This window comes from Stegostoma tigrinum, unplaced genomic scaffold, assembly GCF_030684315.1.
Source record: "Stegostoma tigrinum isolate sSteTig4 unplaced genomic scaffold, sSteTig4.hap1 scaffold_388, whole genome shotgun sequence".
NCBI lineage: Eukaryota > Metazoa > Chordata > Chondrichthyes > Orectolobiformes > Stegostomatidae > Stegostoma > Stegostoma tigrinum.
The window spans coordinates 19,049-38,263 of record NW_026728316.1 but is presented as its reverse complement, the minus strand read 5'-3'; the positions used below and the strand labels follow the sequence as shown (position 1 = coordinate 38,263).

Genomic DNA, 19,215 nt, shown 5'->3' with positions numbered 1-19,215 from the left:
AAGGAATGGGAGGGGGGAGTTCAAATGGTTCGCGACTGGGAAGTGCAGTTGTTTGTTGCGAACCGAGTGGAGGTGTTCTGCAAAGCGGTCCCCAAGCCTCTGCTTGGTTTCCTCAATGTAGAGCTGGTCAGGAGTGAGGGGGCAGGTCACTGTGAGGGGGTCAGGACTGCAGGGGCAAGTCACTGTGAGCGGGTAAGGACGGAGAGGGCAAGTCCTTGTGATTGGGACAGGACTGAAGGGGCGAGTCGCTGTGAGGGGGTCAGGACTGCAGGGGCAAGTCGTAACGTGCGGGTCAGGACTGCAGGGGTAATTCGCTGTGAGTGGGTCAGGTCTGCAGAGAGAAGTCGCTGTGAGCAGGTCAGGACTGCAGGGTCTAGTCACTGTGAGCGGGTCAGGAGTGAGGGGGAAAGTCGCTGTGAGCGGGTCAGGACTGCAGGGGCTAGTCGCTGTGAGCGGGTCTGGACTGGAGGGGCAAGTCGCTGTGAGCGGGTCTGGACTGGAGGGGCAAGTCGCTGTGAGCGGGTCTGGACTGGAGGGGCAAGTCGCTGTGAGCGGGTCTGGACTGGAGGGGCAAGTCGCTGTGAGCGGGTCAGGATGGAGGGGGCAATTCGCTGTGAGCATTTCCCTCAGTCACTGCATCCCATTTCCCTCAGTCACTGCATCCCATTTCCCTCAGTCACTGCATCCCATTTCCCTCAGTCACTGCATCCCATTTCCCTCAGTCACTGCATCCCATTTCCCTCAGTCACTGCATCCCATTTCCCTCAGTCACTGCATCCCATTTCCCTCAGTCACTGCATCCCATTTCCCTCAGTCACTGCATCCCATTTCCCTCAGTCACTGCATCCCATTTCCCTCAGTCACTGCATCCCATTTCCCTCAGTCACTGCATCCCATTTCCCTCAGTCACTGCATCCCATTTCACTCAGTCACTGCATCCCATTTCACTCAGTCACTGCATCCATGCTGCACGGTCCACGCTATGTATAAATGTGGCATAAAATCCTTACTTGTATGTTCATTTCCTCTTGTAATAACATGTGGCATCATTAGCATCCTTAATCACTTGCATTTAATCGGAAAGCCTGGTACAAACACCAGATAACATGACAGTCCGAACAGAACGCATTTTCCAATGCTTTAAACATATAGTCATGTGTGTCTCAGTGAATAAAAATCCTCCTCATTTTACCGTAATTAAATCTCATAATAAAGGGAGTATGTCTGAAAATCATCTCATCCGAAGGAAAACAGACTTGCTCCAGGAAAGCTGCTAAAATATATCAAAAAAAAATATGAAATGATTCTGGAAATTTCTGCAACACAAAGATCAAAGGAAACAATAGTTTGATGAACACACTGTTAAGTGTTGCACTTACACATCACATTTTGGAAAACAAACCACACTGATTTTCTACTTTACATAAAAAACTTGTTCCAAGTCTTCATTATGCAGCAGAGAACTGAAAAGGTGTAGACTTTTAACCTGCATAGAAAGTATGTGCGGAAGTTAAAACAAACAAAAAAAAGCCACTTCTGTCCTAAAAAGACAATATCATATTACAAAAAGGCAGGGAAGTTGGAGAATGCAGCATCATGCTTCCTGCAGAGATCAAGTTTTGTCTGTGTCGTAAAAAACAAAAAAAACTGTGGGCACTGTAAGTCAGCAACAAAAGCAGAAGTTGCTGCAAAAGCTCAGCAGGTCTGGCAGCATCAGTCAAGAGTGGGATCTGAGGAAGGGTCACAGGACGCGAAACATTAACTCTGACATTGTCTACGTCATATTGAGTTATGTCTATTGCTTCAGCAAAATCCAACCAACTCTGAATGAAAATCAATGCTTAAGAAATATCCAAAACATCCGCTGTCCCCGTTGTGGCTTCCTTTACATTGGGGAAACGATGCAGAGGCTTGGGGACCGCTTTTCAGAACACCTACGCTCAGTTTGCAATCAACAACTGCACTTCCCAGTCACTAACCATTTCAACTCCCCCTCCCATTCCCGAGAGGACATGTCCAACCTGGGCCTCCTGCAGTGCCATTATGACGCCACCCGAAGGTTGCAGGAACAGCAACTCATATTCTGCTTGGGAACCCTGCAGCCCAATGCTATCAGTGTGGATTTCACAAGCTTGCAAATCTCCTGTCCTCCCACTGCATCCCAAAACCAGCCCAGCTCGTCCCCGCCTCCCTAACCTGTTCTTCCTCTCACCCATCCCCCCTCCCACCTCATACCACACCCCTATTTCCCCTCATCCCGCTCCCTTGACCTGTCCGGCCTCCCCAGACTGACCTATCCCCTCCCTGCCTCCGTACCCATACTCTCCTCTCCACCGATCTTCTCCTCCATCCATCTTCCATCCGCCTCCCCCTCTCTCCCTATTTATTTCAGAAACCGCACCCCCTCCCCATTTTCTGAAGGTGGTTCTCGGCCCGAAACGTCAGCTTTTGTGCTCCTAAGATGCTGCTTGGCCTGCTGTCTTCATCCAGCTCCACACGTTGTTATCTCGCATTCTCCAGCATCTGCAGTTCCCATTATCTCTCCAAAACAAAGGCTGCTGTCTTTCAAAACCCAATCTCAGATTTTGAAGATAGTCCTTACCCTGAAAAAATACGAAATATGTATAAAGTGGAAAACTGGAGGTGAAACCATTCAAAAAATTTTCATTGGCACAACAAATGTTCAAACTGTAAAAGCAGGTTAAGCACCTGTATATAAGCAAACTTTAAACAGACACTTACAGCCAACAAATGTGAGAAATAGCCATTTCTTGCTGGATTACCAATTTTGCTGTTGGGAAAATAGGCCTAGGCTTCGCAATGTACATTCAAACAAGATAGCACCCTCTCAGAACTCAACACTCACAGTCGTCGAGTTCTGTTTTCACAGGTTGGAGTATAATAGCATCAAGCACAATACACCAAATCTTCTTTGGTACCTTTTCCTTCCATAAAACTGCTTTTAGTAGATGTGCACAGAATTCATTTTGTACACGTTGAACAGTTGCTAAGTTCAAGACGCCAGTTCCAGCACTTGGACTTGCATCTGCTTCATCATCAAAACAGAACAAAAATAAAGACCCACTCCTTGTAAGTCACATTTTCCATTTTTAGTGACAAGGTGAAGTGCGAGAACTGCTCACTTGATGTTAAAATCTCTTAAGTATGTACCTATATATTTCAATTCTGTGAAATATGTGGAATGAGTTCGAGAGAAGGATTAATTTTGTTGCGCTGGGAGAGAGCTGGGACAGTTAAAATAGGTTGAATGGCCTCCTCCCATGCTAAAAATGTCCATAACTGTTGTTGGCCCTGCTAAATTCAAGTGGCCATCCTTACATTGTAACTGTGAGACGCAACATGTTACGATAGATGGCATAATGAAGAAATCCTTTGTTATTAATGAACTTTTCAGCACTCGGCATTCTTCCGAAGTCAAATGTTCGATATGTACCTGTTGCACTGACTTGGTTCCAAACAGTTATAATGTGGAGGTGCTGGTGTTGGACTGGGATAGACAAAGTCAGAAGTCACATGACATCAGGTTATAATCTGACACGTTTATTTGAAATCACACAAGCTTTGGGAGTGCAGTCCCTTCATCAGGTGCGGTCAGGGAGGAAAACACACAGACACACAATTCATAAGCAGACAGATCAAAACATCATACAACTGGTGTGAGTGGAGTGTCAGATAATAAGTCTTCATCCAGGATGTTTGTTTGTTTGCAGATATTTTGTTGAAGAAACACACAACTTGTAGTTACAGTCAGTGTGGTATCTTATAAATTCTTGCTTTTGAAATAAAGGTTAAAACTCTAAGACAGATTCTGAACACAAGCCTCTAAACTACAAGTCAGAGTCTGACCTGAGATGTCACCTTTTGTACATTCCTGTTGCGTTGCCTGATTATCATGACAACACAGCACTGACATGGACTTTATAAACACTTTACTTGCCTCTAACACTCTTGGTCACCTGTATAGAGTTATTATCTGACACTCCACTCACGCCAATTCTATGATCTTTTGATCTCTCTGCTGATAAGCTGTGTCTCTCTGTGGTCACCTCACTAACTGCACCTGATGAAGGGGCTGCACTCCAAAAGCTTGTGTGATTTCAAATGAACCTGTTGGACGACAAGCTGGTGTCATGTGACTTCTGACTTCAAACACTTACAGAATGTGTCTTCAATCCTACCGTGACTTGACAATAAGTCAACTTCTTAAAATTTATAAAATGAGAATGTCAAGTGAAGTATGTCGAACCTTGAGCGCTTAAAAAAGGAAATATTACAACCATAGTCTAGTCAGACAGTAAAGACAGAAGGAATTATTTCATCGACTGTGTCTGACACCACACAATTAATCCCCCTGATGGAAGAAAGGTTGGCTGCGTTCTCTTTCTTCAGGAACATCCAGCTAATACCACCTTACTACTGCTTGTTTTATTCATCTGGTGATCCATTGAATTCCTTGCAGTCTTGGTCAAACCTTCATGTAATTTATTTAAATTTTCAATAAACTAAATTTAACTTTATATTCCACAATTTTAACATCTCCTTTTAAGGTTTGAACGGTTCACTTCGTACACTGCACATGTTGTGTCAATAATTGGAGAACATGGTGGAAAAATCAAGATATATTGACAAGTAAACAAATGGCTAACTTCTGTTTCCTTGTCAGTAATGCCTTTTGAACAGAACATAAAGTTGCGCAACTATGTAGAGATAACAATTTCAAACTGGGAAGACCACTTTGTGGTCCCCACACCAATCTCTATTCACGACCTACTGACTGCATTACTCCGCCTTGGCAACAATGTAATATTACACTTGTCTCAGCACAACCTTGGCATCTTGTTTATCCCATGATGAACGTCCGACCACACATTCATGCAATCCCTAAAGCTGTCTCTTTATATCTTTTCAATCCTGCCTACCTGTCTGTTGTCTCGGCTCATGAGCAGTAAAACCTTCACCTGGAACTACTTGACTTCTGGACCTGACAATTCCAATGCATTCCCTGATGGAGACCCACATTTGTCCATTGAACACTTGAGGTCGTCTAAAACTCCACTGCCTGAGTCTCAACTTGAACCAATTCCCATTCTCTGTACTTTCTACCTGACTGATACTATTAACAGTAATTTTATTAAATTCTCATTTTTGTTTACAAATCGTTACTTGGCTATGCCTATCGCTATTTTGGTAATCTCCACCAGTCCAACCATACTTCAGGACATCTGCACTCGTCTAATTATGTCCACTTGCCCACTCTTGATTTTAAACAGCCCACTACTAGTTGCCAAACATTTAATTGTGTCGGCTTCAAACCCAAGAAGAGACTTCCTACACCTTCAGCGAGCAAACTCACATCCAGAACCTCAACCCAAGCAACAAATCCTCTCAAAACTCGCTAACTTCCTACAACTCTTAGCCTCTGTACATTTCCTCTTTTAAGGCACTTTTTCAAACAATCCTCTTTCATCAAGCTCTTGATCATCAGAACTAACAACTTAATAAGGCTCAGTTGTATTCTGGGATCGTTAATACTCCAATCAGATGCCTTCAAAGTCTTCCTCCATTAAAGAGATTTTATAAGTGGTTGAAGTCATTGCCAAGCAGAGGGGGACGAATTGGGGAGTTATTTCAAAGAGCTACGATATGCCAAACGACCTCCTTCCACACTGGCCAACTCTGATTGTACAAAAACAAAAATGATTTTCAGACTTGGGAAGATCCCTCAAAAATGTCACAAGTAACCAGCTTTTGGGCAGAGTCGAGCTGCTGAGATGATAGACCAGGATTTAGGGGTACCAGGAGTGATAATATGCTGAACACAATCAAATTTTGAGGTTGTAGAATGATGTGGTCTTCGGCATTTTTGACACTTGGACCATTTTCCTTCCTTTCCACAGAACAAGTCAAATAGCGGCAGCACAATGTTGCATGGCCGCTCAAGCTTGCTCCACCGTCGATGATGATTGTGGCTGGTCTTACACATCAATTCAACTTTTGCTCATATCTCATCCTCTTTTCAAAACATCGATCTATTCACATGTAGTATCCCTCTCGCTAACTTAATGAGAATTCATTCCAATCAATGAACTCCTAACGCTGACCCACCCCAGGTCAAAAAATTCAGCTGAGATCAGGAACTGATCTCGCCTGTATGGCTGAGCTGGCTTTTAAAAAGTTTGCCGGTGAGAGTCCCAGTGAGAAACATTCATTGAAAAAAAATAATTGCATGGATGGCTCTCCAATCCTAAACTCTATTCAAATTCAGTTGGCTTGTGATGCAGACTGATGCCCTGCAGAGAGGGCTCAATTGCCACACCAGTGAGCTGACCACAAAGGGTCTTCGCCTCAACCCCTCTACTTCCCTGAGGCATGGTGATCTTCAGGTTAAATCATAACCAGTTGTCTCTCTCTAAGGAGTCGCCAAATGGCGTGCCTTTACCTTGAACCCTGATAACATGGCAACAAGCAGATAACTCAGCTGATGTCACTAATAGAATCCTCAACTATACTAATATTAACCATGTGATATCATCAGAAGGCATGCTCAACTCAGTTTTAATTTGCAAATTAAGTTAACAACCATTCAATCAATATTACTGAAGTACTCATATTACTGATCGTCTCGATACAACATTGTGGTTACATCTGTTCATAAGTGAAGTGTAATGTAATTGCACTTACTGTGGTTTTATCCAAGTGATCCTGCAATGAGTCAACAAGCAGGTCACTCACAGGTTGCCGATCAGTGTGGACCCCCTCAGCTGTTATCACATGAGCCTCAAGATCATCCAGAACTTTCTGCAGTTCTTCAAGTTTCTCCAACGCCTTTTCCACCTGTTTCTGCCAGTTGCTCGCACGGATTTTCAGTTGTTCCCAATTTTCCTTCACTTCTGTTGACTGTTTGCGGACAGCTTTGGCAATTCTCTGGGCTCTCTCTTCCGGGGCAGGTTCTGGAAATATGGAATGCAAATAATTTATCAACTATTCATGATTTTGATCGATAGATTTTCTTTCTAATCCCCTTTCCTTTAAAAAGTCTCTATGGACTTTCTCCTGAAATTGGGATATATAGTATAAGACGAAAGATTTTGGTACAGGGACATCAATGATAAATTCTGTAATTAGCTGGCAGGTCGCGGAGCCATTAACAGAGAATCACAGAGAACCAATACAAAGCCAAATAAAATTCTGCAGATATTTGAAATTTGTCACTACCAAGGAAACTTTAAAGAAGGAAAAGGATTAGTGACTAAACGGGGACAATTCTCAACAAAAGATTTGAAAAATCCTTTCAGGATATCTTTCATAGCTATGAGACAAACATCCAACACAAACCAACTTTCAACTTTCAGGACTGGCAAGTTAGAATGATAAACCCAAAGTCTACCCTGCACAGTTCGCTCTAGAACTCACTTAATGAGGTTGTTAAGAGATGTAGAGATAACAAAGTGTGCAGCTGGATGAACACAGCAGGCCAAGCAGCATCTGAGGAGCACAAAAGCTGACACGTTGGGCCGAGACCTTTCATCAGAAAAGGGGGAGGGGGAGAGAGTTCTGAAATAAATAGTGAGAGAGGGGGAGGCGGATCAAAGATGCATAGAGGAGAAGATAGGTGGAGAGGAGACAGACAAGTTAAAGAGGTGGGGATGGAGCCAGCAGAGGTGAGTGTAGGTGGGGAGGGAGGGAGGGGATAGGCCAGTGCGGGGAGGACGAACAGGTCTCCGGGGCGGGAAGAGGTTCGGAGGTAGGAAATGGGGGTGGGGTTTGAGGTGGCAGGATGGGATCGGTGGGCTGGTTTTGGGGTGCGGGAGGGGGAGGGGTGATTTTGAACCTTGTCAAGTCCACATTGATACCATGGAGTGCAGGGTTCCCAAGCGCAATATGAGGTGCTGCTCCTGCAACCTTCAGGTGGCATCGTTGTGGCACTGCAGGAGGCCCAGGATGGACATGTTACCTGAGGATTGGTAGGGAGAGTCGAAACAGTTCGCGACTGGGAGGTGCAGTTCTTTAGTGCAAACTGAGCACAGGTGAAGCGGTCCCCAAACCTCTGTTTGGTTTCCCCGATGTAGAGGGGGCCACAATGGCAACAGTGGATACAGTCTACCACATTAGCAGATGTGCAGGTAAACATCTGTTTGATGAGGAAATTCTTCCTGGGGCCTGGGATGGGGGTGAGGTATCGGGACCAGTGAATTTTAAACGTTGTGATGACAACATTTATGGATATGCAGGGAAAAGTGCTGGGTGTAGGGAGTGCTAGAGGGGAGTGTGGAGCGGATAAGGGGGTCACCTAAGGGTGGTGGGAAAAATGTCTTTGGTGGTGGGGTCGGATTGCGGATGGCAGAAGGGTCGGAGGACGACGCATTGAATCCCGATGTTGGTGGGGTGGTACGTGAGGGCGACAAGGACACTGTTTTGGTAGTTATTATGGGGTGCGGGTGTGAGGGATGAGTTGTGGGAAACGCGGGTGACACGGTCGAGGGTGTTTTTGACCACTGAGGAGGGGCAAGTTCCGGTCCTTGAACAACCCTCAACAGTTTCTCTTTCAATTCCTCCCACTTCCTACAGACAAAGAGGGTGGCCAGGGTAGCCAAATGGGCCCAAGCTATGCCTGCCTCTTTGTAGGTTACATGGAACGCTCCCTCTTCCGTACCTACACTGGCCCTCAACCCCACCTCTTCCTCCGTTACATTGATGACTGTATCGGCACCGCCTCGTGTTCCCACAAGGGGCTCTAACAGTTCATCCGCTTCACCAACACCTTCCTCCCGAACTTGAAGTTAACCTGGACAATCTCTGATACCTCTCTCTCCTACCTGGACCACTCTATTTCCAACCACTGAGAAACAAATATCCATTTCAACTCCACCAATTCCCACAGCTACCAAGATTACACCTCCTCCCACCATATTCCTGCAACAATTCATCCCCTATTCCCCATTCCTTTGCCTCTGCATCTGCGCTCCCAGGATGAGGTATTCTATTCCGGTATATCTCAGATGTCCTCATTTTTCAAGGACCACAACTTGCCCCGCTCTGTGGTTGATAACGCCCTCGACGGTGTCTCCAGCATTTCCTGCAACAAATCCCTCTCACCCCACCCCGCAACAACAACCAAAACAAAGTCTCCCTCGTCCTAACGTACCACCCCACCAACCTCCGGATACAACGCATCATCCTTCGAAACTTTCAGATTCTCTGGGAGGCTACGGAGGTGGTGGCGGAGCCTTTGGCCTTGATCTTTGAATCCTCATTGTCTACAGGTTTAGTACCAGTAGGGTTGCAAATGTTGTGCCCTTGTTCAAAGAGGGCAGTAGAGATGACCCAGGTAATTATAAACCCAGTGAGCCTTCCGTCTGTTGCAGGAAAAGTTTTGGAAAGGATTATAAGAGATAGGATTTATAATCATCGAGCAAGCACCAATTTGATGGGAGATAGTCAACATGGATTTGTCAAGGGCAGGTCGTGTCTCACAAGCCTCATTGAGTAATTTTGGAAGGTGACCAAGCATGTGGATGAGGGTCGGGCAGTTGACGTGGTGGACATGGACTTCAGTAAAGCCTTCGATAAGGTTCCACATGGTAGGCTATTGGAGAAAACATGGAGACATGGGATTGAGGGAGATTTAGCAGGTTGGATTAGAAACTGCCTTTGGCTGAGGAGGCAACCAGTGGTGGTTGATAGAAAATATTCAGCCTGGAGTCTGGTTACTACTGGTTTGTCTCAAGGATCTGTTTTGGGACCACTGCTGTTTGTCATTTTCATAAATGACTTGGACGGAGGCATTGGTAGATCGGTTAGTAAGTTTGCAGATGACACTCAAGTCGGTGGAGTGGTGGACAATGTGGAAGAATGTTGCAAGTGACAGGTAGACTTGGATGAACTGCAGAATTGGGCGGAAAGGTGGCAGATGGAGTTCAATGCGGATGAATGTGAGGTGATTCACTTTGGGATGAATAATAAGAAGTCAGAATATTGGGTCAATGGAAAGATTCTTGGTAGTGTTGCTGTGCAGAGGGTGTCCATCTATGTCGATCCCTGAAAATTGCCATCCAGGTTGATAGTGCTGTGAAGAAGGCTTACCGTCTTTTAGGTTTTATTGGCAGTGGGATTGAGATCCAGAGCAACTGTCCAAAAAGCTGGTGCGGTCTCATTTGGAATATTGCGTTCAGTTCTGATCGCCCCATTACAGGAAGGATGTGGAAGCATTCGAAAAGGTGCAGAGGAGATGTTGCCTGGTCCGGAGCGAAGGTCTTCTGAAGAAAGGCTGAGGGACTTGGGTCTGTACTCATTGGAGAGAAGGTGGTTCAGAGGGGATTTAATAGAGACATACAAGATGATCAGTGGATGAGACAGGGTGTGCAGTGAGGGTCTTTTTCCGAGGATGATGACGTCAGCTTGTATGAGGGGGCACAGCTAAACAGTGAGGGATAATAGATTTGAGATAGATGTCAGAGGCAGGTTCTTTACTCAGAGAGTGGTAAGGATGTGGAACCCCCTGCCTGCCAATGCAGTTAGCTCAGCCACATTAGGGGCATTTCAACAGTCCTTGGATAAGCATATGGATGATAATGGGATCGTGTAGGGGTTTGGGCTTAGATTAGTTCACTGGTCCATCCACATCATCGCAATGAGCAAAAAAGCACACCGTTGTCTCTACTTCCCAGGAGGCTAAGGCAATTCCGTGTGCCCACAAGGGCAACTTTCACTGATGTACCACAGAAAGCATCCTATCTGGATGCATATCACAGCACGGTTCCTCTAGCAAAACAATCCCTAATTATTATGGCTCCTGCCTTTCTTCTTCCAGGCAGAATTGGTTCTGCTTTGTCATAACTAATTTGGGAGAAAATCCACGCTCAGTCTAAGTTAATTCTTCCAACAATTCAGATACCATGGAATACTGAGCAATGAGTTGAGAGCGCGCGAGAGAGAGAGATGGGCGATGAGGGAGAGAGGGAGAGACAGACAGACAGAATAGGTGACAGAATGTGAGTGTGTGAGCGCCTGCATCAGACAGTGAGAGAGATGTTGCTGAGGTGGAGATAGTTGAGAGTGTCGATCACCAACAATCTCTCCTGGTCCACCCAGATCGTCGCAATGGGCAAAAAAGCACACCAAATGTCTCTATTTCCCCAGCAGGCTAAGGTAATTTGGAGTGTCCGCAAGGTCAACTTTCATTCATGTACCAGAGAAAGCATCCTATCTGGATGCATGTCACAGCATGGTTTGGCAACAGCTCTTCCTAAGACCACAAGAAACTGCAGAGTCATGAACACAGCATAGTCCATCATGCAAACCAGCCTTCCATTCGGTGATTCCACCTCTACTTCCCGCTGCCTCGGGAAAGAAACTGACATAATCAAAGGCCCTTCTCACCCCACAATTACACTCTCTTCTCCCTTTTTCGGAAGGGAAGACGTAAAAAAAGTTTGTATACATGCGTGAAAAGATTCGAGAACAGATTCTTCACCACTGTTATTGGACATCTGAATAGGACACTGAAAAGCTTAAATCTAATTTTGATCTTGCTCTCTGTGCATCTTCTCTGCAGCTGTCACTATGTTCCGTTTCACTCATGCGCCTTGTTTGATCTCACCTGTCTATACTGCATGCAGAAGAAAACTTTTCACTGTACCTGGGCACATGTGACAATGATGACTCAAATCAAGATAATAAAATCTGAGGCTGGATGAACACAGCAGGCCAAGCAGCATCTCAGGAGCACAAAAGCTGACGTTTCGGGCCAAGACCCTTCATCAGAGATGCTGCTTGGCCTGCTGTGTTCATCCAGCCTCACATTTTATTATCTTGGATTCTCCAGCATCTGCAGCTCCCATTATCTCTGACTCAAATCAAATTGACTGTGTGCAAGAGAGAGGTGAGCATATGATTGTGCTCAAGAGTGCAAAGACAGTGCATGAAAGTGTGTGTGTGCGCACGACAGAATGTGTGCGCCAGTGACTGTGCTTGAGAGTGTGTGAAAGGGAGTTCGCACAAGAAGGGAGTGTTACAGCATGCATGAGGGAGTGAGTGTATCTCTAAGTGTGAGTGAGCTTGACAGCAAGTGAATTTGCAAACCTAAGTGTGTGAGGGAGAGATTTGTGGTAGTGTGTGTGTACTTGAGACTAAGAGCATTGGCAAAAGATCCTGCGACAGTGCATGCAAGTGTGCCACAGAATGTGTGCAAGACCGTGTACGACTGTGTGACGGTATGGAGTATGAATGAGTGAGAATGTGACAGAGTGTGTTCGTGAGAGACTGTGTTCCTGACTTTTTTTTTTGTGTGTGTGTAGTGTGTTTGTGCATGAGGGACAGAATATGCATGTGCAACATAGTGTGACTGTGAGCCTCTGTTGGTGCCTGTGAGTGAAGTGATGGGGGAGAACAGGGAGAGGAGAGATAAAGACTGAGAGAGAGAGACAGAGAGAGACAGAGAGAGACAGAGAGAGACAGAGAGAGACAGAGAGAGACAGAGAGAGACAGAGAGAGACAGAGAGAGACAGAGAGAGACAGAGAGAGACAGAGAGAGACAGAGAGAGAGACAGAGAGAGAGACAGAGAGAGAGAGAGACAGAGAGAGACAGAGAGAGACAGAGAGAGACAGAGAGAGACAGAGAGAGACAGAGACAGAGAGAGACAGAGAGAGAGAGAGAGAGAGACAGAGAGAGAGAGAGACAGAGAGAGAGAGAGACAGAGAGAGAGAGAGAGACAGAGAGAGAGACAGAGAGAGAGACAGAGAGAGACAGAGAGAGAGACAGAGAGAGAGACAGAGAGAGAGACAGAGAGAGAGAGAGAGAGAGAAAGCACGAGCGCATGAGAGAGAGATGAGATGAGGAATTAGAAATGATGAGTGGTCAATACCTGGAGGAAAAAAAGAACAGTGTGTGAGTGTGAAGAGAAGCCGCTGGATGTAATATGGAGGCTGTTGTTTTATTGATTGTACTAAATGAAAAGCAAGTGTCACCTCTCAGTGTTAGGGGACAGGAGATGTGCATTAGAGAAGGAGATATCGTCAGCCTTGTCAGAGACAGCAGACAAGTTGCAAATGCATAGAAACTGACATTAAAGCTTTCTTGTCAATGTGTAAAGAGGTGAGACAAATATGACGAGTCAATATTGTACCTTTGCGCTCAGTAAAATCATGGAATCATGAATCAGAGAACCCTTACAGTGTGGAAACAGGTCGGTCAGCCCAACATGTCCACGCTGCCCCTCACAGCATCCCACCCAGACCCATCCACCTATAACTCACCTAACCTACACATCACTGAACACCTTGGGAAATTTAGCACGGCCAATCCACCAACCTTGCACATCTTTTGACTGTCGGAGCAAACTCGAGCACCCGGAGAAAACCCATGCAGGCACATGGAGAATGTGCAAACTCCACACAGAAAGTCACCAAAGGGTGGAATTGAGACAGTGGTGTTAACCAGAGCCACTGTGCTCGAAATTATGCGAATTCAGCTGCAAGCATTTTTTTTTAAAGAAGGGAAACTTACCATTGTCACAGGATTAGAGTGGTTTCAATCTTCTATCAGCTTTGAGAACCTTATCCATATCTGCCTTCACAAGGGCAAGGTGTTGGTAATGGTGTGAGACCGGTTAGTATGCAGCAGCTCGCCGTGCAAAAAATTAACGGCACTTTCATTGCTTTTTTCCTAGGGTCATAACAGAAAGACAAGAACATGAAAAAATCCTGAAATCTTTCTCCAATTTCAATCTCAAAGGGACCATCCGTTCCTCAAAAGTCATAACCAAACTGAACATGGGCCTCCTGCAGTGCCACAAATGATGCCACCCCAAAGTTGCAGGAACAGCAACTCATATTCCGCTTGGGAACCCTGCAGCACAATGGACATGGCTGACAGCTCTGTCAACCACGAATGCAAGGAATGCTCAGTTGAGGAAGAATGCAGACATTTCGGAATCCCTCCAGCAGAAGATGATATCATGAGAACAAATGGATCTGTCTGGACAGTCCTGTTTGTAGATTTTGGGAAGTAAGACTCTATTGTTTGTCATCAAGGATATGGTTGAGTGATCATATTCAGACTGAAGAGACCAAATTTGTGAGGCTGGAGAATGGGTGCAGAACCATGCCTCTCGGAATTCCTGTGCGTGTCTATGCTTGGCTTGGGTACTACGGTTACCTTGTCGCAGTGTCCTCTGAGAGGCGTGATTCTCCACCCATAATGCAACCAACAAACAGATCCAATTGGACCCCCACACACAAACCCATACAGATCAAAACCGGAAATGACAGTACTCATGGTAACAGACTGGACAGTGTCAATTCCAGACAGAGTAGAATAACATCGTTTCATTGGAGGCTGTACCGATGATGTCACCGATCATGGTGACGAAACGTCTGAATGAGAAGAAGCCAGCTCGGCGAGCAAGTCCACAACCTCAATCAGAGAATTGGCTGTTTTGAACTACCTTGTTCAAGAGTTTCAGTTTTGATTTTGAATGTTAAATCTCGCTCCCACATAGGGATGGAGGATTACTGTTAACAGCTGCATTCTAACTAATTCATATCGAATCATTATTCTTTTGACCAGTCTTCGGGTCAGGCTCCCTCGGTGACTGAGTCTCCCAAATTGTTAAGTTCCCTCGTGAAAGACTCCCCTTCTTTACACACCCAACTAGATCCACCTCAGTTGGTACGAATTAAGCTGATTAAAAAGGATCTTTGTCTTGTGGATACCTTCCTATGTTTCAGAAGGAGTCAAGATAACTCAGGGTGACACGGTGACTCAGTAGTTAGTAACGCTACCTCACAGCACCAGGGACCTGAGTTCCATTCCAGCCTCGGATGATTGTCTGTGTGGAGTTTGCACATTCTCCCCTTGTCTGTGTGGGTTTCTGCTGGGTGCTCTGGTTTCCTCCCACAGTCCAGAGATGTGCAGGTTAGGTGGATTGGCAATGCTGAATTACCCACAGTGCCCACGGATGTCTAGGTTAGGTACATTAGCCATGGGAAATGGAGGCTGACAGGGATAGAGGAGGGGAATGGGGATGGGTCTAGGTGGGATGCTCTTTGGAGGCTTGCTGTGGGCTTGTTGAACTGAGTGGCCTGTTTCCACACTAGGGATTCCATAAAACTAGCTTCTCCTGAACTCGTGAGAGAGTGAGTTTATCAATTGCTAAATGCAACAAGTCATAAGGCACCACAAATATGCACAAGTTAGAAACAAGAAATTAGCTCAAAAACCATAAAAGTTAAGAGCGATACGGATACTTCAGCCTTTGGATTGTTTGTGAAGAATAGAAAGTGGGATGTTGTGGCCACTAAGTTGGGCGATCCCCGTAATGTTGATATGAATTCAGCAGTTAATTTTGAGATTCTTGTTGAAATTCTTTTGACCCTGTTTCCCTTTTGACATTGCCCAGGTTTGCAGAGCTCAGAGCAAGAGATTTTCTTTTCTTCTTACCTGCAGCATAGGGCCATGAAACGGCTGTCCCAGAGCCGTGACCTCCGCAACTCCTGAGACCACACGAGCACATTCGCCCGGGAATACACACGGACTGAGACGAAAGAACTATCGGGATAACAATACTCAGCGTGGTACTGGAAAAGACAGCATGTACAAACAGAAAACAGCTGTAAATAGTGTCAAGAGGTGAAATCAAGTGATAAAGCTAAATTCATGGCTCTTTGCTTGCGTGCTCATTGTATTCAGAACAAAATCAACAAATTAATAGCACATTTCTAGGTTGACGGGCATGATTTTATAGCTATTACAAAGACATGGTTACAAGGAGATCAATACTGGAGCTAAGTGCGCAGGGCTATACGACATTCCAACAAGACAGGCAGGAGGGAAAGTGACTGTAAGCGAAGAAATTAGTATGAGAGCAAGAAACGATCTTGGATCGGAAGATGTAGAATCCAATTTTATTTATTTGTTAATGGGAGGAGGACATCCCTAGCTAGGCAGTGTTTCTTGTCCATCCCTAATTGCCTCGGGGACAGTTCAAAGTCAATCATAATTAGACGAGTGCAGATGTCCTGAAGTATGGTTGGACTGGTGGAGATTACCAAAATAGCGACAGGCGTAGCCAAGTAACGATTTGTAAACAAAAATGAGAATTTAATAAAATTACTGTTAATAGTATCAGTCAGGTAGAAAGTACAGAGAATAGGAATTGGTTCAAGTTGAGACTCAGGCAGTGGAGTTTTAGACGACCTCAAGTGTTCAATGGACAAATGTGGGTCTCCATCAGGGAATGCATTGGAATTGTCAGGTCCAGAAGTGAAGTAGTTCCAGGTGAAGGTTTCACTGCTAATGAGCCGAGGTATACAAGATAATGAGAGGCATAGATAGAGTTGATAGCCAGAGACTATTTCCCAGGGCAGAAATGGCTAGCACGAGGGGTCATAGTTTGAAGCTGGTTGGTGGAAAGTATCGAGGGGATGTCAGAGGCAGGTTCTTTACGCAGAGAGTTGTGAGAGCATGGAATGCGTTGCCAGCAGCAGTTGTGGAAGCAAGGTCATTGGGGTCATTTAAGAGACTGCTGGACATGTATATGGTCACAGAAATTTGAGGGTGCATACATGAGGATCAATGGTCGGCACAACATTGTGGGCTGAAGGGCCTGTTCTGTGCTGTACTGTTCTATGTTCTATGTTCTATATTGCTGTGGGTCTGCAGTCACATGTAGGCCAGATCATGTAAGGGTGGCAGTTTCCTTCCCGAAAGCACATCAGTGAACCAGCTGACTTTTTCTGACATTTGGCAATGAATTCATGGTCATCATTATATTCTTAATTCATGATTTTCTTTTATATTGAATTCAAATTCCACCATCTGCTGTGCTGGAATTTGAACACAGGTCCCCAGAATGTTATCTCAGTCTCTGAATTAACAGTCCAGCAATAATACCACTAGGCCATTTCCTCCCCCATCGTGGAACAAGAAAGCCTGTAGCTGATTCCCACTTGGGAAAAACAGCGAACCAGGAGCTTCTTAAATGGGCGATCGCATCTCCTTACATTTTAAGACAGCCATGGATAATCAGGGCCTTGTGGGAAGGGACGAAATTGGGGGAGGGAAAATTACATCAGTGTTAGGTAGGAGCTGAGCAGTATTAATTGGGAGGAGCTTTTATTGAACAAGTCAACATTTGATACGTGGGAGTTATTTAAAGACCTACTCTTCAGTTCAGAACTGGCCGATTCCAGGGAAGGAGGAATGACAAGGATGGCAATCTAAGGACATACGGACATAAGAAATAAAACAGGAGTAGGCCATCTGTCTCTTCCAGCTCGTTCCGCTGATCTTTTTTGCGGACTCAGCTCCACTTACCCTCCCATTCACCATAACCCTCAATTCCTTTCCTGTTCAAAGATCTATCTGTTTTGGCTTTCAAAACATTCAACAAGGGAACCTCAACTGTTTCAGTGGGCAGAGAATTCCACAGATTCACAACCCTTTGGATGAAGAAGCTCATCCTCAACTCAGTTTTATATCTGTTCACACTTATTTTGAGGCTGTGCCCCCGAGTTGGAATTTCGCCCATCAGTGGAAACAATTTCCGATCCATTTGTTTCATAATTTTAAAAGTTTCTATTAGATCATCCCTCATTCTTCTAAATTCCAGTGACTGCAATCCTAGTCTACTCAATCTCTCCCCATACAGCAACATTTTTAATTCTGGAATCAACCTCGTGAACCTCCTTTGCACCCCCTCCAGTGCAAGTACATCCTTTCTCAAGTGAGGAGACTAAAACTGTACAAACTACTCCACACCAAGCCTCACCAGCACCCTATACAACTGTAGCATACCCTCCCGATTTTTAACCTGCATCACTCTCGCAATGAAGGACACTATTCCATTTGCTGACTCAATTACCAGCCGCATCTGCAAACTACCTGATTCAGACACAAGGCTGCCCAGCTCACTCTGCGGAGCAGCATGCTACAATTTTTCACCATTTAAGCAAGACTCCATTTTTCCATAATTGCTACCAAAATGGATACCCTCACATCTACCATCATTGGACTCCATCTGCTAGACCCTTGTCCATTCACTTAAACTTTCTGCATCCTTCCGCAGATTTTCATTGTCCTCTTCAGACTTTACACTCTCACTCATTTTCGTGTCATCTGTGAACATAGAAAAATACAGTGCAGAACAGGTCCTTCGGCCCTCCATGTTGCGCCAACCTGTGAACTAATCTAAGCCCGTTCCCTCACACTATCCCATCATCATCTTTCTGCTTATCCAAGGACTGTTCAAATGCCCTGAATGTGGCTGAGTTAACTGCATTGGCAGGCAGGGCATTCCACGCCCTTACCACTCTCTGGGTAAAGAACCTGCCTCTGACATCTGTCTTCAATCCATCACCCCTCAATTTGTCGCTGAGCCCCCTCGTACAAGCCAACATCATCATCCTAGGAAAAAGACTCTCACCGTCCACCCTGACTCATCTTTCTCTGATCGTCTTGTATGTTTCTACTAAAGGCCCTCTTAGCCTTCTTCTCTCCAATGAGGACAGACTCGAGTCGCTCAGCCTTCTCTCATAAGACCTTCACTCCAGACCAGGCAACATCCTGGTAAATCTCCTCTGCTCCTTTTCCAATCCTTCCGAATTCGTCCCGCAATGGAGCGACCAGAACAGGTCGCACGAGCGTTTTGTGCAGTTGCAGCATGACATCACGGCTCTGGAACTCAATCCCTCTACCAATAAAGTCTAACACACCGTATGCCTTCTTCACAGCACTATCAACATGAGTGGCAACTTTCAGAGATCTATGTACATGGACGCCAAGGTCCCTCTGCACATCCGCACTACCAAGAATCTTTCCATTGGCCCAGTATTGTACCTTCCTATTATTCCTCCCAAAGCGAATCACCTCACATACAACTCCATTTGCCACCTTTCCGCCCAATTTTGCACTTTATCCAAGTCTCCCTGCAACATGCGACATTCTTCCACATTGTCCACCACTCCACCGACTTTAGTGTCATTTGCAACCTTACTAACCCATCCACCTAAGCCTGCGTCCAAGTCATTTATAAAAATGACAAACAGCAGTGGGCCAAAAACAGATCCTTGAGGCACACCACGAGTAACCGGACTCCAGGCTGAATATTTTCCATCAAACACCACTGGTTGCCTTTTTACCCAACGCCAGTTTCTAATCCAAACTGCTAAATCTCCCTCAATCACATGGCTCCGTAT

At 45.3% G+C, this 19,215-nt stretch overlaps 1 protein-coding gene across 2 annotated transcripts in view; it reads right to left on the bottom strand.

The window, feature by feature from the left end:
• Positions 1-2,243: 2,243 nt before the first annotated feature.
• The window catches only part of LOC132208412 (utrophin-like), a 31,293-nt gene continuing 14,321 nt past the window's right edge, over positions 2,244-19,215 (bottom strand). Inside the window, exons 2-5 of one of the 2 annotated variants that reach the window (XR_009444489.1) lie at positions 15,461-15,597; positions 13,526-13,684; positions 6,703-6,971; positions 2,244-2,603 (exon numbers count right to left, since the gene is read on the bottom strand). Coding sequence is in view for 1 of the 2 variants with exons in the window: in XM_059643997.1 (XP_059499980.1) it covers positions 2,457-2,603; positions 6,703-6,971; positions 15,461-15,533 (489 nt within the window). In the remaining variant the exon portion in view is untranslated. The remainder of the gene's footprint in view (positions 2,604-6,702; positions 6,972-13,525; positions 13,685-15,460; positions 15,598-19,215) is intronic. The other variant, XM_059643997.1, reaches the window with a different exon arrangement.